The sequence below is a fragment of the Erpetoichthys calabaricus genome, chromosome 18 (assembly GCF_900747795.2).
Source record: "Erpetoichthys calabaricus chromosome 18, fErpCal1.3, whole genome shotgun sequence".
Lineage (NCBI taxonomy): Eukaryota > Metazoa > Chordata > Cladistia > Polypteriformes > Polypteridae > Erpetoichthys > Erpetoichthys calabaricus.
This window is the reverse complement of record NC_041411.2, coordinates 42908848-42933164: the sequence shown is the minus strand read 5'-3', so window position 1 is coordinate 42933164 and position 24317 is coordinate 42908848. Positions and strand designations below refer to the sequence as shown.

Here is a 24317-nt window from a genome sequence, read left to right as displayed (position 1 = left end):
TGTCGAAGATTGTTTGCCAAAAGGTGAGCAACAGCCTGATTTTCTTTTACTCTGCAATCCCCATCTTCACAGTGTCTCGCAAGCTGAAGTCATGAACACATTCTTTAGCCATGAGAGGGCTGAACTGCCCATCTTTGAAAATTGTTCTGGAATTTCTTTGCAGCTTCCTGGATGATTTTAATTTATGCTCCTGAAATGTATTTGGGACAATAGCAAGACACAGTGTTGTCCAAAAATCTCCTGTATTTCAGAATTATATTAATGTCTGTGTTTTGGTTGAGGCTCAGGAGCTGTAATCATAGCTCAATGATTTTTTTTTCTAAGGAGATCATAAACCATTATTCTTTTAAAAGGGCACTGATGTACCAATACAGATAGATTTTGAGGGGGATATGTCACCGTGATAATGATGGCCAGTGTGTTTAGATTTAGAGAACAGTTGCTCCATATCAGTTCTACTTGTTCTGAAAGTGGGCACTAAATTGGACTGAAGAAACGACTGAATGACCACACCTACATGGAAAAACAAATCAGTTGCCCATCTTTTTTCTTTACCAAGCACACACATATTTCTTGTACTGAAATGGATCTCTGATCAAAGTCAATATCAAAAATGTGTGATTCAGAAAATCTAACATTTTCACAGAACTAAGTAGATGTAGACCCAAAATGTGTTATTTTTGTGAAATGAAGGGTGAAGCAATTATACATGTTCTTTTATCTTTCCTTTTTGATATTTTGCTTTATTTTACATTTTTTGTTTTAGTTTGTGAATACACTGTATACAGTGCATAAATATGTACATATGTATATTATGTAGTTTGCGTACAGCTGTGTGTCAGCACACCTGATAACCAATATAAAGCCTAAATGTCTTTGTCCTTTACTTTTCAGCATGGAAATAACCTTTAACTTTTTTTTTCTTTGTATGTTATAGTAAATTTCATATCATTTAAAAAAAATGTCAAATGCAGTTAATGTAAAAAAAATAAGTTATGAAACTTGACAAATTATAATTTCTGACATTCAAAAATGTGCAATAAGGTATTTATTAGAAATCTTTTAATGTTTTTCACTTACTGTATCCTCATTACTTTCTCATTGATGTACTGAAGAAGAAGCAAGTGTCTAAATGAAGCACAGCAGAGTGAATCAAAAGATGCAGTTTCAATTTCTGCCACTAGCAGGATAAACACACAGTGAAATCCTGCACAAGTATGCGCTCCGATGCACTAATAAATCTGGAAATGAGCAGAGGTGGTGCCATCCTTAGAGCAGCGCAGTGTGTCAATGACTACTGCGCGACAAAATGGGCAGGTCTTCTCACGATCAAACCACAGGCATAAGCACTCCTCACAAAACACATGCTGTCAACAGAAAAAAGTAAACCTTTGTGTTTATTGTTATGCTGCAAACCAATTTTAAAGCAGAAGTGCACAACAACAAAAGTTGTACAAAATTTCTCCATTCATCAAATCTTGCACTTTTTTTTATTTAAGTTAGAGTTTTAGCCATTTTGTACATAAATACTTGGGGGATCAAGACACTGTAATACTATACTGTTTCAAGATAACATTTATAATTTTACACCTCCTTGTTATGCATGAGTTTCCTTTTTTTTTTGCTGTGCCACAGCACTCCTTCTGAATCAGTTTGATTTACTAAACAATCTCCACACATTTTGGAGAAAACACTTTATCAGATGGAATGCATGTAGCTTTCAAATAAAACCATTCCCCATTCACCAGCCAACCCCCTTTACAAACAACAGGTACAGGTAATTAATCCATCCATTTTCAGTACACATTTTCCTTTAAATGGTTGCAGGGAGCTGAAGCATTAGCATAACACCAGGAATCAGCGCTGGTATACATGGACACCTAAGGTCCTATAAAAGGTTAAATATGACAATCCATAATGTGCATTTACTTTACTCTATCTACTGAAGTTACTTCTTAAATGTAAAAGTTTCAAATTAATGAATAAGAGAGGACAAGAAATCCAAAATGCACCATACCATATATACAAGTCAAGAATGGCTATATAAAAGTGCAGTATATATTTTTCAATGGATCCAGCCAAAATTAAAATCATTCTTTCCAGTCAAATGAAACACGCTGACAGAAAAATAGGATTACTTTGAGAACAGCAATCTGAATACTTCCATGTGCGTTTCTAAAAGGTTTACAAAAATAAAGCTTAGTGATATTTTACACAAATGTATAATACATCCATTTATGGGTTTTAAATTCCAATTAGACTGTTTGAGAAGACAGTTGGGGACTATCCCAACAGCACTTGACTCAAAGAAAGAAGGAGCCCAGGATAAGGCATCAGTCTCCTTGCATATGTACCAGTAGATATAAACAAGTAAACAATACTGGTAAGACTGTTACAGAAGTTAATTAGATTTCAACACTATCAGTTGCAATATTTGGTTTGCAAAAGCCCAAAGATTTTTGACTTCAACATTTTATGGAAGTTTTAGTTATTAGCTAGCATTTGAATGTCTTCACTACATAAGTCATGGTATCAATTTATCTTCTGATCCAAAAATAAAGCCAGATTACAAGAAGTAATTATGTGCCTGATCTGACACTTAAGTATATTAAGAAATTAATTATCAGCAAAGCCCTAGGTGTTCCAGAAGTTGCTGTACTGCTTCTTATTCTGCTCAGGAATTGGGGAATTTAATATTCATTTACACAAGAGGACTAAAAGCACAATTCCAAAATACAGTATGGTGATTTCTGTTGTATCAAGATATACCAGAATAAGATGGAGTTTTGGATGCACACTTTACAAGGATGACATGATCCAAATTTACAATGTATTTGCTCAAATAATAGATACAGGTTAAATAATATCTGAAACTGTATGTGTATTTTTAGAAAACACATACTGTATAAGATTCATTGCAAAAGGCCATGGTATGGCACCTGCATTTTAAGGGAATATTAGAATTTATAAAGCAATTCTCCTCTTACAGCAATGAGGCACAACATTATCAACTTGTGAGAGAGGAATTTAAAGTAAGCTGGGACCTGTTGAAGAAGTGGAGGCAAACAGCTGCTAAGCTCTATTTTGACTCAAAGACTTATTTTGTTGTTTAGAAAGGAACATTACCATAAGCATTAAGTGCTTGCTGGAAAAAAAAAAACACAGGAATAGCACAAGAGAAACCTTACCTGGCATAACAGGATTACAGGGTCAGAAAAGTCCAAATGGCAAATGGCACACACACCTCCAGCCTCCATGCACTGCTGACTGCTGGCGCGGACACCAAATGTCTGTAAGAAAAATGGAAAATGTAGAAGAAGCAAAACCATAAATGATCACTATCAAAAACGTGAATCACAATGAATATTGTTACTGTTTTTAACTTGGATGGCGGTACTGCACTACTGTGTAATAGATATTTTATAGAGCTTACTGTATTTAATAAAGTTTATGCTTTCACATGTTGTTTATGTTGCTTATCATTCATTTACTATGTATTCCAAACTATTACTTGCAGCAATGTTAGCAGCAAAAAGAGCATGGTAGGACTATATGCTGATTTTGACTCAGTTGCTTAGCAAAGTGTTCAAATATTATGAATTACACATACAGACCAAAGTGTGTGTGTATATTTATTTATCTGTCTACCTGTTTCTGTATTTATCTATTTAAATAGCTTAAGTCTATCTATCCATCCTCGAGAAAGTAGTGGTGTTAATTTATATTTAACAACAGTTTAATTATTGTTAAGTAATATAATGTAACATTCTTAAACTCACTTCATCAAGTTCAGAGTCATGAGGGATTGAGGTTATCCCTGCAGCAATGGGTATAAATCAAGAACCATCCTGGGTTTGGGCTCCAGTCCATTGCAAGGTCCACTCAGACACTCACTCACACATGACATTTTAGAATCACCGATAAACCTAACACATGTTTAGAATGTGTGTGGAATGCTAAAATTAGTACCTGGTGTGAGTACTGTGCTGGACACTTTCCCAGACAGGACACTGTAATGGAAGGATGCATAACCCGGCCAGAATGTAATTGAAGCAACAAAGGGATACAAGGGAATAACTTAATGGATGAAGGATGGTGCATCCTAGGCAGTTCCTTCTCCCAGTATGACAGATGGCAGTGCTCTGGTGGCCTGGGTCCAGTCCGCAAGGATTTATGGGAGTTGTAGTCCCGAGGGACAGCCCTGCCAGGGTCCTTGGGTGACACCAGAGAGTGCTACAGGGAAAATGACTCCCTGCTTCAGAAGACTTCCATCTGACCTGGAAGTGTCTCTGTCGGGCTATGCCCCAGTACCAGAAGTACTCCCTGGTTTAACATAAAAGCAAGCCATCCAGCCTCTTCCGGTGAATAAGAGTCAGGAGGCAGAAGGCAAACGAGGAATAGTTTATTCAAAAATTGTGGAACTGGTCTGGAAATAAGGTATTTTGAGCAATAAAAACCTTTATTTTGCATCTGGGACTGAGTAGTGTGCTGTGTCTGGGGTTTTGGGGGTGCAGTGGCATCCCCTGTCTTTTACACTGGGGAAAAAAATAACAGACACAGAGAGTGTGCACACTGTCCACATAGTCAGTAACTAGGTGCAGGATTTGAATCCAGGTTGCTGGATCTACAAGGTAGCAGCACTAACTGCTTTACCACAGTCATTGCTGTTTATATGATAATATTTTTAGATGCAATTCCTTAGAGGCATTAACAATAGCTGAAGAAGAAAGCTAAAAGTTTAAAGTATTAAATAATCAAAATGTATAAAAGAAGAAGAGTTCAAAAAACAGTGTATAATGACAGGCATTCGGTATCAGCCATACAAAAAACAGAAGCAGAGCGCACAATTGTGCTTTAAATTAGTTGACAGTGAAAAAAAAATGGTCTGTTACCTGTGAGCTGCAAAGAACTTTAAGAGCCTTTCGCAGTGCTCCTATACGTCCACAAACATCAAAGCTCTAAAATTTAAAAAAAAGAAGAAAAAAAAAACCTTTTAGATGCTAATACAAAAACAGCTTTTGCTAACCATTTATGCTATTTCTGTATTAAATAAACACCTCTCAGAAACTTTTATATCTTTATGTTTAAAGACTCCTCAGTTTGCACAACTCACCTTGCAAAGGCTGTAAAGAATTATGAGTACACCACTGAGCAGATAACTATTGGCTGAATAATCCCCCATAATGTACTTGTACCACAGCTGGATGGGGACAAGGGAGCGAAAAAGCTGACTCAGTTCTTCAATCACCAAGTAAAACTTTCCCTAAAAGAAACAAAATACATCACCGCAATAAAGACACAACAAGCCATCATCACATCAAAGTTAACGTGCAAATGAAAAAGGTGTGCACCTAATGTTTCCTAGAAATCCCAATACATTCGATACTAAGCTAAATTTTTAGATTTAAAAACAGAAAAATTACATATAAAAAAAGTTTTAAAATGTAGGGAAATTAAATGTAATACTGTAACTAACAAAGCTGATATTGGGAATAATGAGGCTACCTTTCATTAATGATCTGTACATTAACTATTTACTTTTACACTTGTTTACAGTATTTGTATAATCACTGAGAATGAGTTTGAGCACTGGGGGTTATCAGCACTGCCAGTTTCTCATATGCAGAAATATTTGCTTTTGTAGAAGGCCCAATATTATAAATTTGAAAGTACTGTAGTGTGAAACAACCAACACAACCTGTGCTTCACATTCTAACCGATGTTCTTCTTTGCATTACTTAGTTTGGTAACACCAGACGCAATTAATCTGCTAATGCAGGTGAATGGTGCCGTTTATTGACACAACCAAATAGATCAGTGTATGCTTTTTGACAAGGATTAATCACCTTCCCTTGAGCTTTGCTGACTAGAAGGCAGAAGTGCACCCTTTGAAAAGGTGGCCATTTATCTTTCTTTTGTCTCTAGAAGGAGACAATCTGACTACATCAGTCATCATGAAAACTAGTGCTGGATGTGATCCAAGAGGCAGACTTTGTGAGGTCACTCTGTAACTTTAGTGGTAAATTTCTAATTTAGAGTCTGTTTCAGAGTCCCTGAAATCATACAGCTAGGTTTCCCCAAGAGAGAAAGTCTAAAAACTTTCATTCTGCCGGACAGTACTTAATCAAACTGCACGTATATGAGCAGTAACACTCTGCGTGGAGTCTTGGAAGTCTTTCAAAGCCATTAACTGTTGGGGAGAAAGACCTGTTACCTTATCATTAGGGATGGATGAGGATTTGAATTGATTTTGCATGATGACAGTATTGGTGCTTTTTACCCCCAATCCAACAGAGGAAAACAAATTTCCATTCCATATTCATCTTTGCATGAGGGTATAAACAAAGCTTTTTAAATTAAAATGCACTCTGTTGACATTACTATACTTTTAATTACAGACTGCCATATGGATCAAGAAGACTGATAAGCCACATTTAGGAAAGAAAAAAAAAGCAATACAACTTAATCTCTGACTGACTAAAGAGAATTATAAAACTTAAAACAATTAGGGAGATAAAACAATTGAATGCAAATAACAGCAATAGAGGCCAATTTTGAAAAAAGCACAAAGCCAACAAACAGAAAAGAATACTGTATAAAAATATTCTAATAAATATAATCAAAATGCTCAGTGTTGGGTGGACAAAATGCATAAGCCATTTTGTGTCTTCCCTCAGTTTCTTTTTTCAATTGTAAGATATTAAATGAATTATTTCTACAATTCTCTTAAAGTGGAAAAAATTAAACTGTCATTTTAAATATAAATATTTGGGCATTTATCCTTCCTTTTTATTAAACTCTTTTTTTGTAGAAGGATAATCCCTATTCTGACTGCAGCAGACAATACAACCCTAGACAATTTTCTTACATCTATATTATTATTCCATCATATCAAGCTAAATTATAGTATCCAGCTAACCCAACTTGCAGGTCTAACAAGGACAACAAGCAATCTCCAGACAGTGACATAGCAAAAATTGAAATCAAATCCCCAAAACTCACAGGCATCTGCTCTAACAGTTCTGCCAATGTTCTCATCAGTAAGTGTATGCATGAGAGCCAATTTTAAGATTTATCCTTTTTTTTTTTTATAAAGATTAATTAAATGCCTGCCCCCCACCCCCCAACAAACCACTTAAAATTATTATGGTACTGAATGTTAGGTTGCAATCAACCTATGGAAAACAATATAATTTATACGAGATTAATTACTGTGCTAAAGGGTCAAGATTAGCAGCAGAGGCTTATATATTTAAAACATGACAGTAATTAACAAAGAAGAAATGGTGATATTTAATAAAAGTCCTCATACTCTTAATGAATTTCTTGAGGTCAAAGAACAATCATAAGATAGCTTTCAATGTGGGAGAGATGACAAGTTTGCTTGGGAATCCAAAACATGGTACCAATCACAACCTTGGCTAAATGCTTTTTCCCCAAATTGCCACAAGGGACAGATTTTCAGATGAAGAGTTAAAAGAAATGGTTACATCTTTTGCTGTAAACATCAGAAATACAACAAATTGGTCAACTGTTATCAATCAGTTAAACCTGGTGGTAAAGTAACTTCAACAAGGGCCCAACTACACAGAAAGAGCCGTGGAAATGGCAGTCTAAGATAGGATGGTGACGTTTATAATCCATTTTCTCTCTGCAGGTTGATCAAAAGTAAATGGCTAATACAAAGAAATGTATGCTGGAAATAACAGTTTAGATGGCAACTACAAACAAGGACACAGTTGGAGACATTTGACAGAGAAAGATAACTTGAACCCGCAAAGCCATATGGGGGGGCTTGGGGTTGGCAGAACAGGGGGACCCTAAAGAAAAATGCATGCTGAATAAAAACACCTGATGCAATAGTTCCCTACTATACTACCACTGTGAACACCAAAGACGCATTACAATTTATTTTCCACTGGTCCTGGGTGAAAGTACTATAGTAATTTGGGCTTTAAGTAATTAGAACACCATCTCCAATGTATTAGTTGGTCTGTATCATGTAGTAACTCTATATATGGGTACATAATTCTAGGGGCACAGGAAGATGATATCAGTCCACTCTTTCTTGACTCCTCCTTATATTAGTAGCAGCTGAGTTACTGCTTCACTTTTGAAAGAGAGCACTGAAATGATGCCTTTACGGAACAATGTGTAAAATGGTGTTATAGTATGCCAATTTACAATTGCATTTATACACACAATAAAGAATATGCTCATATTCATGGAAAATGGCTTAATATAGTAAATGGTAAGTCATGCCAAACAGACATGCAAGCAGCTCCTCATGCCTTACCCGTTTCAGAAAGAATGTCTATGACCACATACACAAATAATAGTTGGACACTTGGGCATTGTGGTCAAAAATAACCACATGAAATCCTAGAAGAGAAAGGAGTTAAAGTTGACTTCAAAATCAAAAAGATGCTCATTTTTGGACTTACTGAGGAGATCCACAGTCCCTGATCCAGCCCAATAGCTTTAAATCAAACACAATATGAAATGTGGGATTTCTGCAACAACTTCTGCAAAGTTAAATAGTTTTATTCTGAAGACTTCCCCATTTACACGTTGGATAAACATATTTGGTGATGTCCATTTTATATCCACAATCAACAAGGTCAAAGAGCATTGGAAGATACCTTTAACAGATGGTAATACACAAAAAAAAAAAAAAAAAAAAAACCACTGACAAACCTGTCTGGACAATGGCTGCATTAAGTCCTTCCATTCGAATTATGCATGACACTAAAGACTTTATAAAAATATGGTGGCTTGACTGTTTCACCCACATGGAGCTGTTAGTTTAACATACTTTTTTGGTAAAACCACATGTAATATTGCCATGTACCATTTCGGCTTAACAGAAGAAAAATATCTTGGGTATGTTGCAGAAAAGAAAAATTAAACCAAAATATCAAAGGTTCAGACCATCTTTATTAATATAAATATATTACCAAAGGTTTACTACCCATTCCTCTGAGAAAATCTGTCCTCTTATCATATTCATAAAGGGCACTCAGTATTGTACTAGGACTTCAACTTCACTTACAGACTTCAGTTAAAAGTCTGCTGTGTTGACTGTACCGTTACTTAATCTGCCCTTCTTTAATCTTTCTAGAAAATGTTTCTTAATTGAACATGGAAGCAGAGTTGTTACAGTATATCAGGGATGATAAACAGTCTAATGTAACTAAGGTGAACACTACTCCTAAGGGAACAAACTTATGCAGCCATTGGACATACTGTAAATCACAGTGAAGCTGGCCATCACCCAGTTAGATTCCTAAGACTTCAACTGACTCCGAGTTTCACTGAATGTGCAGAACCCATTCAATGGACTATCTTGGGTGTTAATGACCTTGTTGCTAGATGTGCTCCTATGTGTATGCAGGAACTATTGGCGTAAGTCATGTCAAAAATGGTGGTACCGTTTTAGTTTCTGACCAGAAGTCAAAATTCCTGTCAATCTCTCTCCATTAAGAAGACCAATACAACAACTGGGCCTTGTGGTGACTACTTCTGGTTGATAGATAGAAGATAGATAGATAGATAGATAGATAGATACTTTATTAATCCCAATGGGAAATTCACATTCTTCAGCAGCAGCATACTGATACAATAAATAATATTAAATTAAAGAATGATAATAATACAGGTGAAAAAAAAAAAAACAGACAATAACTATGTATAATGTTAAATATTAACGTTTACCCCCCCTGGTGGAATTAAAGAGTTGTACCAGAGACAGCATTTTTAACAAGGAAGGGGGTAAAGAGATAGATGTAGGTCAAGATTTGTTTCAAGTTCGTTAACAGGTGGTCAAACCCAATTTTTAATTCAAGCCCCAAAACAAAGCCTACATGTCAGAAAGAATGATGCATCATAGTAGACGTGAAATTGCAACCTTGATGTTAAATTTGAATACTCAGTATTAAAACCCCCAAAAAGACCCCCTTGATCATTAAAAACCACTTGTGAACAAGCACAATATTTTTTTAAATCACTGCCCCTACTTCACTGAGCGTACAACAATAAAAACAGTCTTCCACCTTCAGCAAAGTCTCTGACCAATAGCAAAACAAAAGGGACAGACTTAGCGAAGAGAAATAAATGGGAAGGAATAAAGACCTAACAAGCTGTCAACTACACTGTCTGAGGAGAATTAATTTGGTTGTCTTCCTGTTTTTCACTCTACTTCCAATAAGCATGTACATAATTCTTCATCAGATCTAGATGTTTTACAATTAAATAATTAACCCACTCATATTAAAAAAAATTCTATTTTTAATCTTTATCTAACTTAATGTATTCCTAAAACACCAGAGGTACCGGTTAATTCTTTACCCGTGATTTAAAAGCCAGGAGAATCCTTGGAAGGACCAGAATTATACATTTTATGCTGATAGTGAAGAACTTGAGAACGAAGTCTGTGATCCCCACAACCCAAATCAAGTTGAAGATATCTAGGCTGTCAATATTGGGATTGACAAAGATTAGGCTGAGGAGAAACAGAAAGAGAAGAAAACAGCTATTGGAACATCTGTTGTCATCAGGAAAATGAAATACAATCATAACAGAAATATCTCATTCAAACATTTTAAAATGTTTCAATGATTTTGGGTTTTATATAATTTCATTATACATACACAACACAAAATGAATAGCATACCTGAGAGTGACAAGCACTGAGCTATGGTTATTTCTCCCTTGTGTGTAACAACAATGCTAAGTAAGGTGAAATGAGGAAACATGAATAATGAGCTTGCAATAATACAATTAGAAAACATGAGGTAAAAATAACTGATAAAAAAAAGGATTAAAATAAATGTATATATAAACAAAATAAAAATACTTACATAAAAAGTGGAACAGACTAATGGAAAACCTAAATAAAAGTAAAATAAAAAATGCAGACAAAATATTTAAATTAAAAACACAGATTGTATTGGCCAGGAAGAGTGGGCAATCAAACATTACAACAGATATCCTCTTATTCATTTCCTGAACTGGCATTTTCCAATAAAGGACCACAAGAAGCAATAGTCTAAAGGCAGCAGAACTGGACCAAATCACAAACCAGTCTTGGATGTGATGCCAGCGTACTACAGGGAACACTTGAACATGCTCACTCTGACTGATAAAATGTTAGTTAAGTACCATTAATTAGCCATCTTTTGTATGCAGGATGAATGAGGAATTTCTCTAGAACACTCACAAAAAAGTGTACACTCCACCAGTGTGACACTGATGAGAATCAAATCCATATTCTGATAGCTGAAAGGTAGCAGTCCCTACTGCCAAAATCACCATGCTGCTTATCAGAACGGGAAGCAATTATGTAATCAGAACGCATTTCAATACATAAAATCACATTTCTTCATACATTAGGCAGCTAAAACAAACAGAACACAAACCGCATATAATATTTATCATCCTCTTTGAAATGTACATGGTAGTTAGATTTTATAATGGTTGACAGACACAAAAAAAAAATTCTGCAGAATTGCGATCCTAGTTTTCTTTAAGACTAAGGTAGTGTATATTATGCATTCATTTCATGTCTTTAATTTGGAGGAGGAAAAAAAACAATTTTTATTCAATTTTAATATAATTTAATGGAGTTGCCAAAAGCAAATACCTCGAAGAGATTGAAATTTAATCTTCTCCGAGTTTAGGTAGAAATTGCCTATCAGCTGAAAAAAAAAAACTATAGGATAAAATTTTGGACATTTGATTTCAACACTTTAGCTTAAGCAAAGTAAAAAAAAAAAAATCACTCATGCTCCTTAAATAGACTTCTGCTGTCTTTTAATATGAGCTTACTTGTCATTCCTTTGCACCTGGAGACCACCTTCCAGGTTCTGAAGAGGTAAGCAGTTTCATCCCAGGATAAGAGAGGACACTGACACTAATAGTATATTCGCTTTCTCCCATTGCATCGAGAAGCTACTCACTAAGGACACCTATCCTTCCTACATCTCTCAGAGTAGACTCTGCCCCTTCCAGCTAAGACACTATAAAACAGAGACGTTCCCAGAAGGCAGCATCACATATTGACATGGCATTCGAGAAATACAGAGCTCCAACTTTTCTGTTATTTTGTATTTGTGTGAAGGCTGCCTAAAGCTCACTTTGTTTTCTTACTTCTGGGCACTAAAGCCTACTATTTTGTTCTACTTAAAAGGGGTGACCTGGCTGGTACAACAACCTTTTGTCTGTGTACCCTAGTGTGCACACCCTGCCATGTTACACCTTTTCTTGTTCCAATGTAAGATTTATACTGTAGCTTCAGAAAGGAGGGGGAAAAAAAAAAAAAAAAAAAATCAGACATTAGCGAACGAAGTCAGTCAGTCAGTCAGTCATTTTCCAACCCGCTATATCCTAACATAGGGTCACAGGGGTCTACTGGAGCCAATTCCAGTCAGCACAGGATGCCAGGCAGGAACAAATCCCGGGCAGGGTGCCAGCCCACCGCAGGGCGCACACACACACACACACACACACACACACACACTAGGGACAATTTAGGATCGCCAATGCACCTAACCTGCATGTCTTTGGACTGTGGGAGGAAACCGGAGCACCCAGAGGAAACCCACTCAGACACTGAGAGAACATGCAAACTCCACACAGGGAGGACCTAGGATGCGAACCCAGGTCTCCTTACTGCGAGGCAGCAGTGCTACCACTGCGCCACCGTGCTGCCCAGGAACTAAGTTACCCAAACTATTCTATAATATTTCAGTAATTATTTACTGGTCTGATGTTGATGTTTCTGATCATAAAATAGGTCATTATGATAGCAATTGATGAGAAGAATTCACAGTTAATTGCAGAATTATGGTATTTGAGGGTTCCTTGAGTTCCTCATTATCTTGCACAATTTGGATCAAAAATTAAGCAGCACATCATCATCTCATAACAGGCTTAAGTTTCAACTTTGGCATTTTTCTGTCAAGCGGTTTTAGCTCTAGACCGTCCCCTAAGAAACTGTGACATGTACACACACACACAGACACACACAAACCCATCATCGAGATATCGTGTTTTTGGTATCAGGGAACCACTAAAACGACAAGCTCTGTCGAAAACCAAATATATGTACATTTTTGACAAATCTAAAGCTTTTGTGCCTACCGATGATAGGTTATGGTGGTGAGGAGGGTGCAAAGCAAAAATCAAAACTTGTACTATGTAGCACAAATGTATATGCAATTCCCGCCATAATTCAATATGAAATCAATGAGTATATTACTGTCTCTAATATGAAAATGATCAAAAAAATTGACTTAATTTTCAACCCATTTGTTAATAAACCATTGGATGCAAAATTGAATAAATACTTCAGTTTCACAAGATCAACTAAGAACAACCATTAAGGGAGAGAATTATTTTTGAATTTCTTATGTCACGCTAATGAAATGAGATTTGGAATGTATGAAATACAAATAAAACAGAATAACATACAGGTTGCTGTTTACCTGTTATAAAGCTCCTCAGTGCGAAATGTGTGGTACAGATACAGGGTGTTACCTGTCAGGAAAATTATAATCCAGAATGTGACCAAAACTGACCTCTTTTCCTGAGAAAATAATGAAAATAATTTAAGTTATTAGAATAAGTCTCTGTAAAATATGTGGTGTGCATGATTAAGATAAATCAAAGAGTAAAGGAATTTTACATGAAAAAGTTACACACCAGATCAGGACACTACCCCATGACAATCATTCCTACTAAATGATATAGGTATAATAGGCATGTCTTGCCAATAGCCTGCACTCAGTCAAAGAGCTATAGCATTATTTAATTTTGCAGGCTGCAGTGTCATTGGGCAATAATCTATACTCAGATTTATGCAGGGCAAATCCTTTAGATTAAACAGAAAGAAACAAAATATGGAGAACAGTATTTGTGTACTAATGGATAGAAACGTTCAGACAAGGTAAAGCAATGCCTTGAAATGTTTACTAGTAATAGACAAAATGTGGCTAATAAATAATCTTCAGTCAATTTGAAAACGTCAGCCAAAACAGGCCAATATTGAGTCACCAATCAATCTAGAACGTTATTCAGATTATAATACAATTTTTTTTTTTTTTTTTAATAAAGTTAGTAAACATACAAAACTTAAAACAGAATGCAGATCATCCAGAAAATGAAACAGGGTCCAAATTTGTGAATGAGCAGTTTAATGTCATGTAAGAAGCAGCAGAGAGAGAGAGAGAGAGACCAATACCATTGTAAAGACCTGTAGTACGGAAGCGTATTAGGGCCTCGGTGAAAAAAAAAAAAATACGGACACAGTGAAGAAAGAAAAAAAAACCAAAAAACTAAATGTCGAAATTAAAGTCGACATGTTGACTTTATTCTCGACATTTCCACTTTATTCTCGCCATTTACGTTGAGATTAAAGTCGACATTTCCACTTTATTCTCGTAGTTTATTTTGTTAGTAGAATGTCGCAAACTAAACTTCATCTTAAAATGAATGTTTCATTTACTAGATTTTCTCAAACCCCGTCATAAATTATGTAGCACATTAAATGCTTTGTGTTAACTGTTCCCCGACCCATGTTAATCGGTACGCGCTTATTAAACTGATTTCCTCTGCACTGAGAGGAGGCGCAGGCAGTGATCGCCGCACAGAATACATTCACTTCATGATATTCCTGCTCTCTGAACATTTAGAATGCTAAGATAAATACTTGACATAATTTTCGTGATGAAATGTATTAAAGCATGTGGTGGCACGGTGGCGTGGTGGTTGCATTGCTGCCTCGCAGCAAAGGGGTCCCAGGTGTTCTCTGCCTTGAGTTTGCATGTTTTTCTGGTGGGTTTACTCGGCGTGCTTCAGTTTCTTTTCAAAGTCATGTAGGATGTGGGGTTTTGTTATGTATCATGGACCCTGCTACTGTATGTGTTGCTCGTATTCACCCAGTGATGTGCTGGCGCCCCATTCAGGATTTGCTCCTGCCTCGCACACGATGCTTGCTGGGATGGGTGCAACCCTGAATGGATGGCATAATTAAACATTTAAAACGAAGAATTTTTTTTTTTTTAAGTTCTGAAAACTCTGAGGTCTAAGTTTATAACTAGTTTTAATTTCACAAAGATGTTTATCGTGTGGTGATTGGTTATGTGGAGAAAGAAAAAGGAAGGATAGGAACTGGGGGTTTAGTACGTCAGATAGAGACAGCAAGCATGCAATAAAGAAAGTCCCGCTCAGGAGAACGTCCATTGAATTCTGTGTCTGTGTCTTCGACCACCACATCACGAACCCAACATTTACATAATATTTCAGTTAAACCTGTGCGATACCCATTCATATATCCAGTTTTTTGGAGCCTCGTCACACCTGCCATAAAGTTCTCTACACTGAACGTAGACCTGGAGACCCCTTAATGCAAAGGGAGGAGCAGTACAGCCACGCCACCGTGCCCCCCGCCACCCGTGTTTAATACATGCCTTAATATATTTTATCATGAAAAAGTATTTATTTTAGTATTCTGAATGTTCATAGAGCAGGAATATCATGAAGTTAATATGCAGCGATCACTGCCGGCGCCTCCTCAGTGCAAGAGGAAGTCAGCTTAAGAAGCGCGTAGAGATTAACAACTGGGTCAGGGAACACTTAACATAAAGCATTTAATGTGCTACATTAACTTGTGACAGGGTTTGAGAAAATCTAGTAAATTAAACATTAATTTTAAGATGAAGTTTAGTTTTAAAACTTAAAAAATAAACTACGAGAATAAAGTAGAAATGTCGACATAAATGTCGAGAATAAAGTGGAAATGTCGACTTTAATCTTGAAGTGAATGGCAAGAATAAAGTGGAAATGTCGAGAATAAACATGTCAACTTTAATCTCGACATTTAGTTTTTTTTTCTTCACTGTGTCCATATCTTTTTTTTCACCGTGGCCTTAATATGCTTCCGTACTGTAGTCATGCCAATGGAACTGAGCTATCACCACCAGGGAATGCTAGGCCCCATACAGAATATCACTTAAATTGTAGGTCTACTCAGTCTGGTAAGTGCCAGCCGAGTGCCATGCTTGTGATTCATAGCCTCCTCCTACTTACTGGAATTGGCACCTGACTTGGGGATTGCCTGGTCCTCTAACTGAAAGCTGGGGATTTAAGACCGCAGGGTCCACCTTGCTGCTAGAAACAGAACACTAGGAGAATGGTCCCAGGGGATCCAGAGGCTGATCCTAACCCTGGAAGCAGTTTCTAACTGGGAGTTAAAAGCCCCCTTCTGGACATAACTTTTTTGAATTTTTAATCAGGAGGTGAATAAAGACAAAAGCTTACTGGAAGTTTAGAAGCCAGACAATAGACATACAAGTATTGGAGCAGTAAAGGAAATTTAAAGATAGAGATGAAGGACCCTGTATTAGACTGGTCCATTGGAGCAACTATATTTGTAACCCTGTTTATTTGAAACTTTGGTATCTATCCTCCTCCCTCTATTACATCATTCATAAAACCACCGTTTTTATATAAATTTGGTCTCCTTCAGGTTTATTCCGGATCTGGGGGAGGCTAAAGAACACCTCTGAGCACACACACACTGGCCACACCTTATATAATTACACTAATACAGTTTAAAATGCGTCCTTACCCTCAAAGAGACCTGATACTTGATAGTTGAATTTGCACTTGCAAATGTACTGGCCAACCCAATGCACACTGCAATACCTAAAGACAATGATTAAATAAAATTGCAAACCACGTCTCCCAAAAAGTACGAAGCAATGTGTAAAAATGCATTTGTGACATAGGTACTATTAACAAAAACACACAAATAATATCCCTTCATAACATCATATCAGTCCTAAACTCCATTTTAAATGGACTACTTTATTTAATGAAAATTTTAGTTTTACTAATTTGCAGTGTTGAAAATGCTGTTATAAAAGTACTGATTTTATTATTTGTACTATGCATTACTGGTCATCAAACTGCAGCAAAATGAACTTACGGGTATAGTAATCATGTTCTACAGATCTTTTCATTGTGCATCAAACACTGGCAAAGCAGCCATATTATACATTTGCAGATCTCAGAATGGGTTACACAATGCCTGAAAAATTCAGGTGTATATGCTTGCTAAGTATCTGTAGTGACACTGATGTATAATCTATAATAATAAAAGGCAAAGCCCTCACTGACTGACTCACTCACTGACTGACTGACTCATCACTAATTCTCCAACTTCCCGTGTAGGTGGAAGGCTGAAATTTGGCAGGCTCATTCCTTACAGCTTACTTACAAAAGTTAGGCAGGTTTCATTTCGAAATTCAAAGCGTAATGGTCATAACTGGAACATATTTTTTGTCCATACACTGTAATGGAGGAGGCGGAGTCACGTATCGCGTCATCACGCCTCCTACGTAATCACGTGAACTAAAAACAAGGAAGAGATTTACAGCACGAGTCACACGCGGGAACGAAGGTAAATGACGTTAATTTTTGACTGTCTTTTAATACTGTGTAAGCATACATATTAACACATGTGCAATTAAACGTGTGCATTTACGGGGTGATTTCTCAGGCTTAAAAGCTCACCTTTTATCAAACGCGGGAACAAAGGTAACTGACGTTGTTCACTGTCTTTTAATACTGTGTAACCATACATATTAACACATGTGCAATTAAACGTGTGCATTTACGGGGTGATTTCTCAGGCTTAAAAGCTCGCCTTTTACTAAAAAGGTAAATGCAAAACTATTTTCAATCAGTTTATTGAAACGCTCCCGTTAAGGATTGGAATAACATATTCGCGAGATAAAAGAACGAAGTAGGGGGAAATGGAGGAACAGCCGGAAACAGCGAAGAGCAAAAAATTAATTAAACAATTGAGAACGGAGCGAGTGAAGCATACAAGCATGTTCATAAGGGGAAACAAAGCACGGTGTAAAACGTAAGTTTAAATTAAGTTTATAGAAACGCTCCCGCTGCGGATTGCAATAACATATTCGCGAGATAAAAGTTTAATGAGAAGACACGAGGTATAAACGAACCACACGCCGTGGCGCAACGTTAAGGGCAACAGTTTCAACCATTCTATGATCTGCTTCTCACAACTGAAAGACGGCACATGGCGGATGTTAGCCGACTTGCTGACTGCAACGTTAGGGGCTTCAACTATGGCGCTGACGCCACATCTCAGTGCCAACACTTTGCAGACTCTACTTAAAAGACACGCCCTCCTCACTGGACAGTTAAAAAGACCAATCAAACTAACGATGACATCAAGTATTACCCAATCAAAAGTAGGAAAGGAGGCATCTTCATAAAATGCGTGTGGGATGATTTGCATGACACGCTGCTTTAAAAAAAAAATGATAAAAAAAATACGGGATAAATCCCGTCCAGTATTGATTCAAAACGGGACGCGCAATTTCATTCTCAAACGCGGCACGATTCCGTATTTTAAAGGACGGGTGGCAACCCTACAGTGCCAGGTAACCACCCATACAATCAGATTGTGATTCAGACTAGGAATGCAATGAATGTAATTACCCCGATCTACATACAAGGCGAAAGTCTTGCAACATTCAAAGATGATCGTTTGGGATAATTAGTACTTATTAAGTACACCATGGCACATAAAAGAGCTTATGAAGCCTTGAACCGAAAAAAGCAAGATCTCAGAGATCGTAAAAAAAAAAGAGGTAATGTCGTTTTACTCGCTGTACATTTTAGTCAAACATTACCAGTTATTCCACGAGGGAGACCAGCAGATGAACTCAACGCGTGTTTAAAATCCATGCTTCTCCCACGCTCGGTTATATGTCGCGTGTTCTCGGGTAGGTACATCAAAAAATGTATACATTTAAGCATGTAATGGGCAAACAAAAAATGAGGTATACCCGAAGGCACTGCAGTAGTACTCAATGTAACTTTACTTCTTAAATGTTAATGTTTTACTGTTTAATAATTTATACGCTTCTTATATATTGTTCAAATTCTTTTATCAAAATACCAGTGACAGCGCAATGCACGATAACATGGAGTGAATACACCATACGCATCTGCCCACGGCCGCCCTGGTGTGCGCAGATAGGAGTTGATTCTAAAATAAAATAAACATAAAAAGAGTAATACAATCATCACCCATAAAGCGGATAGCAGACGTGACGTATTACATGTGTACCAGATTTCAAGTCAATAGGTGAAACGGTTTGCAAGCTACAGGTGATTTAAAATCCTGGACAGACCAACGAAAAGCCACGGTAGCAAATTATACAAGAAGATTTTACTGTTTAATAATTTATATTTATATGAAATGTGCTTCTTATATATTACTTCATATTGTCATATGATAATGATGTTAATGTTGTTTATATTGATTTCTATGTTATTGTAAGTGCATCTATGTGTGTATATGTATATATATATAAAAAATATATATATAAAAAATATGTGTATATGTATATATAAGATATCTGTATATGTGTGTATATGTGTGTGTATATGTGTATATGTATATATATATATGACAGCAACACTCATAACAATGACAACACAATTACATTGACAATCATGTTACGTTATTTTTAAAATGTTTCCTTTACTTTTTCATAACCTCTTTAACACACTACTTCTCCGCTGCGAAGCGCGGGTATTTTGCTAGTGAAACATAAATGGTGATTAAAATAGAAGTTTCTGACAAGTGAAAGTTGTGAGGTTACGGTTACCCGGCAGGAGGCTTGAAAAAGGTGGATGACCATTAAGCACGTGTAAAGAAGGGACTGAGAGGAACTACAAAATTCTGTAATTGAGTTCATATAAAATATAGTGTTGTGAAGAGAAGGAAGCAGGTGGTAAACACAATTTCAGTTTTGTGTATGAGGTGTGTGCAAGATGTTTGGATGTTTGCTGTAAATTTAAGATATCTTTAAGAGCTGTGTTTGTGAAATCCTGCTACTTACTATAAGGGGACATGACAAATTGGAATAGTTGTGCAGCAGACTCAAAAGTGGCTGCTAAACTGAGATGTGCATGGGGCACAGACAGTCTGTCACTGAAAGGAAAAAATATTAAGAAAATATTTCATTCTGAAGAACATAGAGACCACAAGAAGAAGTGAATTTCGGAAACACTTGACATACCTGGTTAAAATAAGATAATGACCCTTAAGCACATTTGCGGTTTACAGCAATACTATATATAATTATCTAATTTCTAAATTTGAAAAATCTGCTTTGTTTTAAATTTTCTATGCTGCCTCACAAATACATATTTTTTATACATCTAATCCATATAAAACTTTATATAAAGTTTATACTTTATATAAAGTAAATTAACAACAAAACGTCAGGAGATCAAAACACTAGCCTGATGCAAACCCTGTAGATGCAATTTTTTTTTATTTATTTTTTTTTTTTTTTAAATTGTATGCCGATTTCCGGTCACTAATTGAACATCACCTTCAACTAATAGTTATTAATTTATTTAATTCTTATTGGCATCTTTCTATTTATTTTTTAACCTGCACAATTCAGCTCATCTTCATGGGGCATATCCTGGCTACCAGTCCATCATGGTATTATTTGCAGATACTAAATATACTGTAATTAATGCGTCTATACTGACAAGACCCTATCATGTCACAGTGGCAACTGTTAGTAATGGATTAAATAGAAAAAATAAAATCAGAATTATCTTAATGATTATAACCAATAAACTGATCTCAATTTCAATGTAATTCAGTTTAATTAAATCTTAACCTCATGTAACATTGTCAAACTTACTTAATCCAACTCAGGGGTATAAGGGGCCAAGGCAAGTGGAGGACCAGCAACCTCTAACATAAGGAAGGAACCATTCCTTGATGGGACATCAGTCATGCAAACAGCCAACCACACTTAGACAAGACCAGTTTAGAATCAGAAATTAACTTAAAATGCATGTCTTTGGATGTGAGCAGAAAAGTAGAGTATTCAGAAGAAAAATCAACACACTTGAATTTTTTTTTTTATATTTTTGATACCAGATGTGATAGCAGTGCTAAACACTGTCCCGCTCTGCTTCCTAAATCCATTCTAGTATATAAATTTCCATTTATAAGTCTAATGCTATTTAAAATAATTACTTTTTCTAATCCTGAGTAATGCTGTAGTATATAATGCATGCAGAATATGAACTTCTCTGGATGTCATGCTGTAAACCGACACTGCGTTTTTTGTAACTAGTGTTAAGAATTGCTCAAGTTTACCCCCCCCCCCCCCCCCCCCCGCCATTTCCTTTAAAAGTAAAAATAAATAAACCAACCTGATCATTTCTTTTAACCTGGAAGGAGCAGTAACAAGTAAAGGGTGAATATACTAAAAACAAAAGAGTGGTTTAAAAAATTCAGTGGGACAGCTTTTTTTGTATTTATGGCTGGTCAGTGTGTGATAATGCAGGAGGAATAACTTTTTTATATACATTTTTCAAATAGTTTTTAGATGTTTGTTAATGGCAAAACCTGTTCCAAACTGTACTGTTTTGATGCGCACACTTACTGGTCACATATTGCTATTCATCTCTGTGGCAGAACCAGAGGAGAGCGGAGGGTGGTGAAGATGTTACACAGTATTTGCACATAACTGCCTATTCTTCAGACCATATTTTTATATATCTTAAATAAAACTACTTGTCCAAACATGTACTTGAGTAAATGGAAAAAAAAACCCCCCACACATACACAGTACACCATAAAGACCTAATTACATCAATGTTAAGATTTTTTAACACTTTAAAATAAACGCAGCATGTCTTTTCAAAAAATTGTACTATTTGCATTAAAATTAGAATTGTGAAAAAACAAAACTAAAACAATTTATAGTACTGTTTTATTCGTTTTACAGAAACCAACAGGTTTTTAACTGTTTAAAAATATTTTCAAAAGGCTCAGCTGTGGGCAATTAAAAATTCAACCCTCTACATTTCAGACTAAAAAAGCTTTATAGTGCTGTTGTTAATATAAACCTTTCTTCAAATGGTGACTTACATAAATGTTGGATAGCTAGTATGCTCTGATCTGCCCACTAAGAAATTGAGTGATCATAGCTATGTGCATTCATAAATTGCAGTTAGAGTTCTTGTATGAGGATATTTCTGCTTCTTTAACATACATGGGATTACAACACATGAAATAACTCAGTTGATTTTATTTCCAAACTAAACAGTCTAATCTGAATTAGAAACCAGGTATGTTCCCTCAAGCTACTTGGCAACTCCTCTATTGCTCTATTTTTCTATATACAGTACTGTAGTGGATCTTCCACCAGAATGGGTGTAGCATTTTTAGAGCACCTTTTCCTTCAAGTTTGTTCAAAGTTGCAACTTGCTGAGTAGCAGGACATCTATCTACTGAGTGCCAATCACAACCAATGAATACAGTACATCAAAACAAGTCATGGGAAAGGGATAAGAGTTTTCCATTTGCTACCAATATTAGAAGCCAAAAGGGACCAACAAAATCCACATAATAAACCAGCTAGTGATGAGGATCTGTTTTCAGTTTTTCACAGCAAAAAAAAAAAAGTATGATTGGTCTTAATTAGAGGAAGCTGAGGATGGCAAATGTAATGGATTAAAAGTACATTTTTGTGCACAAATGTGCACGTTTAAAATTCTGCCAATGGACACCTAAAATAATACTTCCTTTAGAAACCTGGCCTGCAATAGTAGATAATCCCACACACAATACTAATAATAAATTTGTATTGTTTAAAGCTTACCCAGTTTGTGCTGAAAGCAGACTTTAGCCAGAAGTATAAGAATAAAAGGCAGGCCTTTCTGTAGCCATGAAATAATAGCTCTGAGCTCAGATAGGGCAGGGGCTGGGGTAGAAGGATCATCTGGTCCTTCATCTCCATTTCCATGACGATCAGATGTAGCCGCATGCAACAGGGATGAGCGATGGGGAGGAGGCTGGTGGAAATGGTGGTGGTGATGGTGAGGCATTTGCCTTGGCAGGTAAGGGACATTGTCTGGTCTATGAGGTCCTTCATCTCTGTTGGAGGTGGTCATTTGAATAAAGACATCTGACGTGGAGCCTAACACTAAGCTTGCTGCCTGGAAGGATGTAGTAGTCATGTTTCCAGAAGGCAGGCCCACCATTCCTGAGAAGAGTTGTTGGTGAGAAGGACCCTCTTGTTTAAGGCCTTCAAAGACTCCTCCTTCATCCAGACTGGCCTCTGAACCTACTGTCTGTGTTCTTGTTCTAAGGATATAATAAAGTTATTACAAAATCAATATACTGTACTACAAGGGAATAAATATTAGAATTAGCATTTTTCAAATAATCTATTTCAAGTTATATTAAAAATAAGTTGATAGTATAAAGAGAAGCTAGATAACAGAACATACCTTTCAGGTGGCAAACTGTCTGTGTTACTGCTATGCCTCCTCTGCATTCTTCAAAGTTTCAGAGTATCTTTAAAGGTTCTATGTAAAATTAAAAGATGGCATGTATGCAATAAAGACATATCCAGAAATCTGAATTATAGCAATGAAGGAAAATAAATGTTTCCTATAACCTACTGTTTCAATAATCATTTATATACCTGCAATAAATACGCAGAAAGAAGCAAATTAAAAAAGTAGTTTGTTCCATCAAAGAAAACACCAAATTGAAAATATTATTTAGGTGTTAAAAATCTACTGCACGTAACTCTGTTTATAGTGGTGGAATACAATAAACTAGCACGGCTGAACAATGGTTAAGTCCATCTGTTTTGATTACATTGTGTATTTAGGAAGCTCTGTTCATTAGATATGCAATCCCTTACACCCCTCTTTCTTTACGTGTCTTGTTGGTCATTGTTCATTCTAGCCTCTTTTCTTTGTGTTTCTTGTTGCCTTCATTTGTCGGACACTGCAGCCATCTAGTGGATGCCAGAGGACATTATGTCCAGGGGACAGACCCTGCACATTTTGTCGTTGTATGTACAATGTTGTAGATAAGCTGTGTTGCCAAGGTTTGCCCATGTTTTTACCAAAGGCTAATATTATTGGCAGGCAGTGTGGTGTAAGGACTGAGGTTGCTGGTTTAAATTCTGCTACTGACACCATGTGACCATGAGCAAGTTACTTCATCTGCCTGTGCTCCAACTGGAAAACCAAATGAAGTGTGACCAATTGCATCACACATGTTGCAAGTCGCCTTGGACAAATGTATCAGTCAAATAATACGTAAATCATACTATTAGGTCACTGGGTCATGCTATATACAATTGTACGAGTAAAATATTTCTGCATTAGATCATTTTATGCTTTTCCCCAGTGTCTATTGGTTATTAATTATGGTCATGCAA

General features: G+C 36.4%; 1 protein-coding gene across 1 annotated transcript in view; it reads right to left on the bottom strand.

Annotated features, from left to right (window-relative positions):
- Nucleotides 1-703: 703 nt before the first annotated feature.
- The window catches only part of rnft2 (ring finger protein, transmembrane 2), a 34853-nt gene continuing 11239 nt past the window's right edge, over nucleotides 704-24317 (bottom strand). Inside the window, exons 3-11 of the mRNA XM_028824305.2 lie at nucleotides 23371-23448; nucleotides 22740-23224; nucleotides 16628-16704; nucleotides 13485-13585; nucleotides 10348-10501; nucleotides 5114-5263; nucleotides 4893-4958; nucleotides 3189-3290; nucleotides 704-1367 (exon numbers count right to left, since the gene is read on the bottom strand). Coding sequence (XP_028680138.2) covers nucleotides 1233-1367; nucleotides 3189-3290; nucleotides 4893-4958; nucleotides 5114-5263; nucleotides 10348-10501; nucleotides 13485-13585; nucleotides 16628-16704; nucleotides 22740-23224; nucleotides 23371-23417 — 1317 coding nt within the window. The 5' untranslated portion in view covers nucleotides 23418-23448 and the 3' untranslated portion in view covers nucleotides 704-1232. The remainder of the gene's footprint in view (nucleotides 1368-3188; nucleotides 3291-4892; nucleotides 4959-5113; nucleotides 5264-10347; nucleotides 10502-13484; nucleotides 13586-16627; nucleotides 16705-22739; nucleotides 23225-23370; nucleotides 23449-24317) is intronic.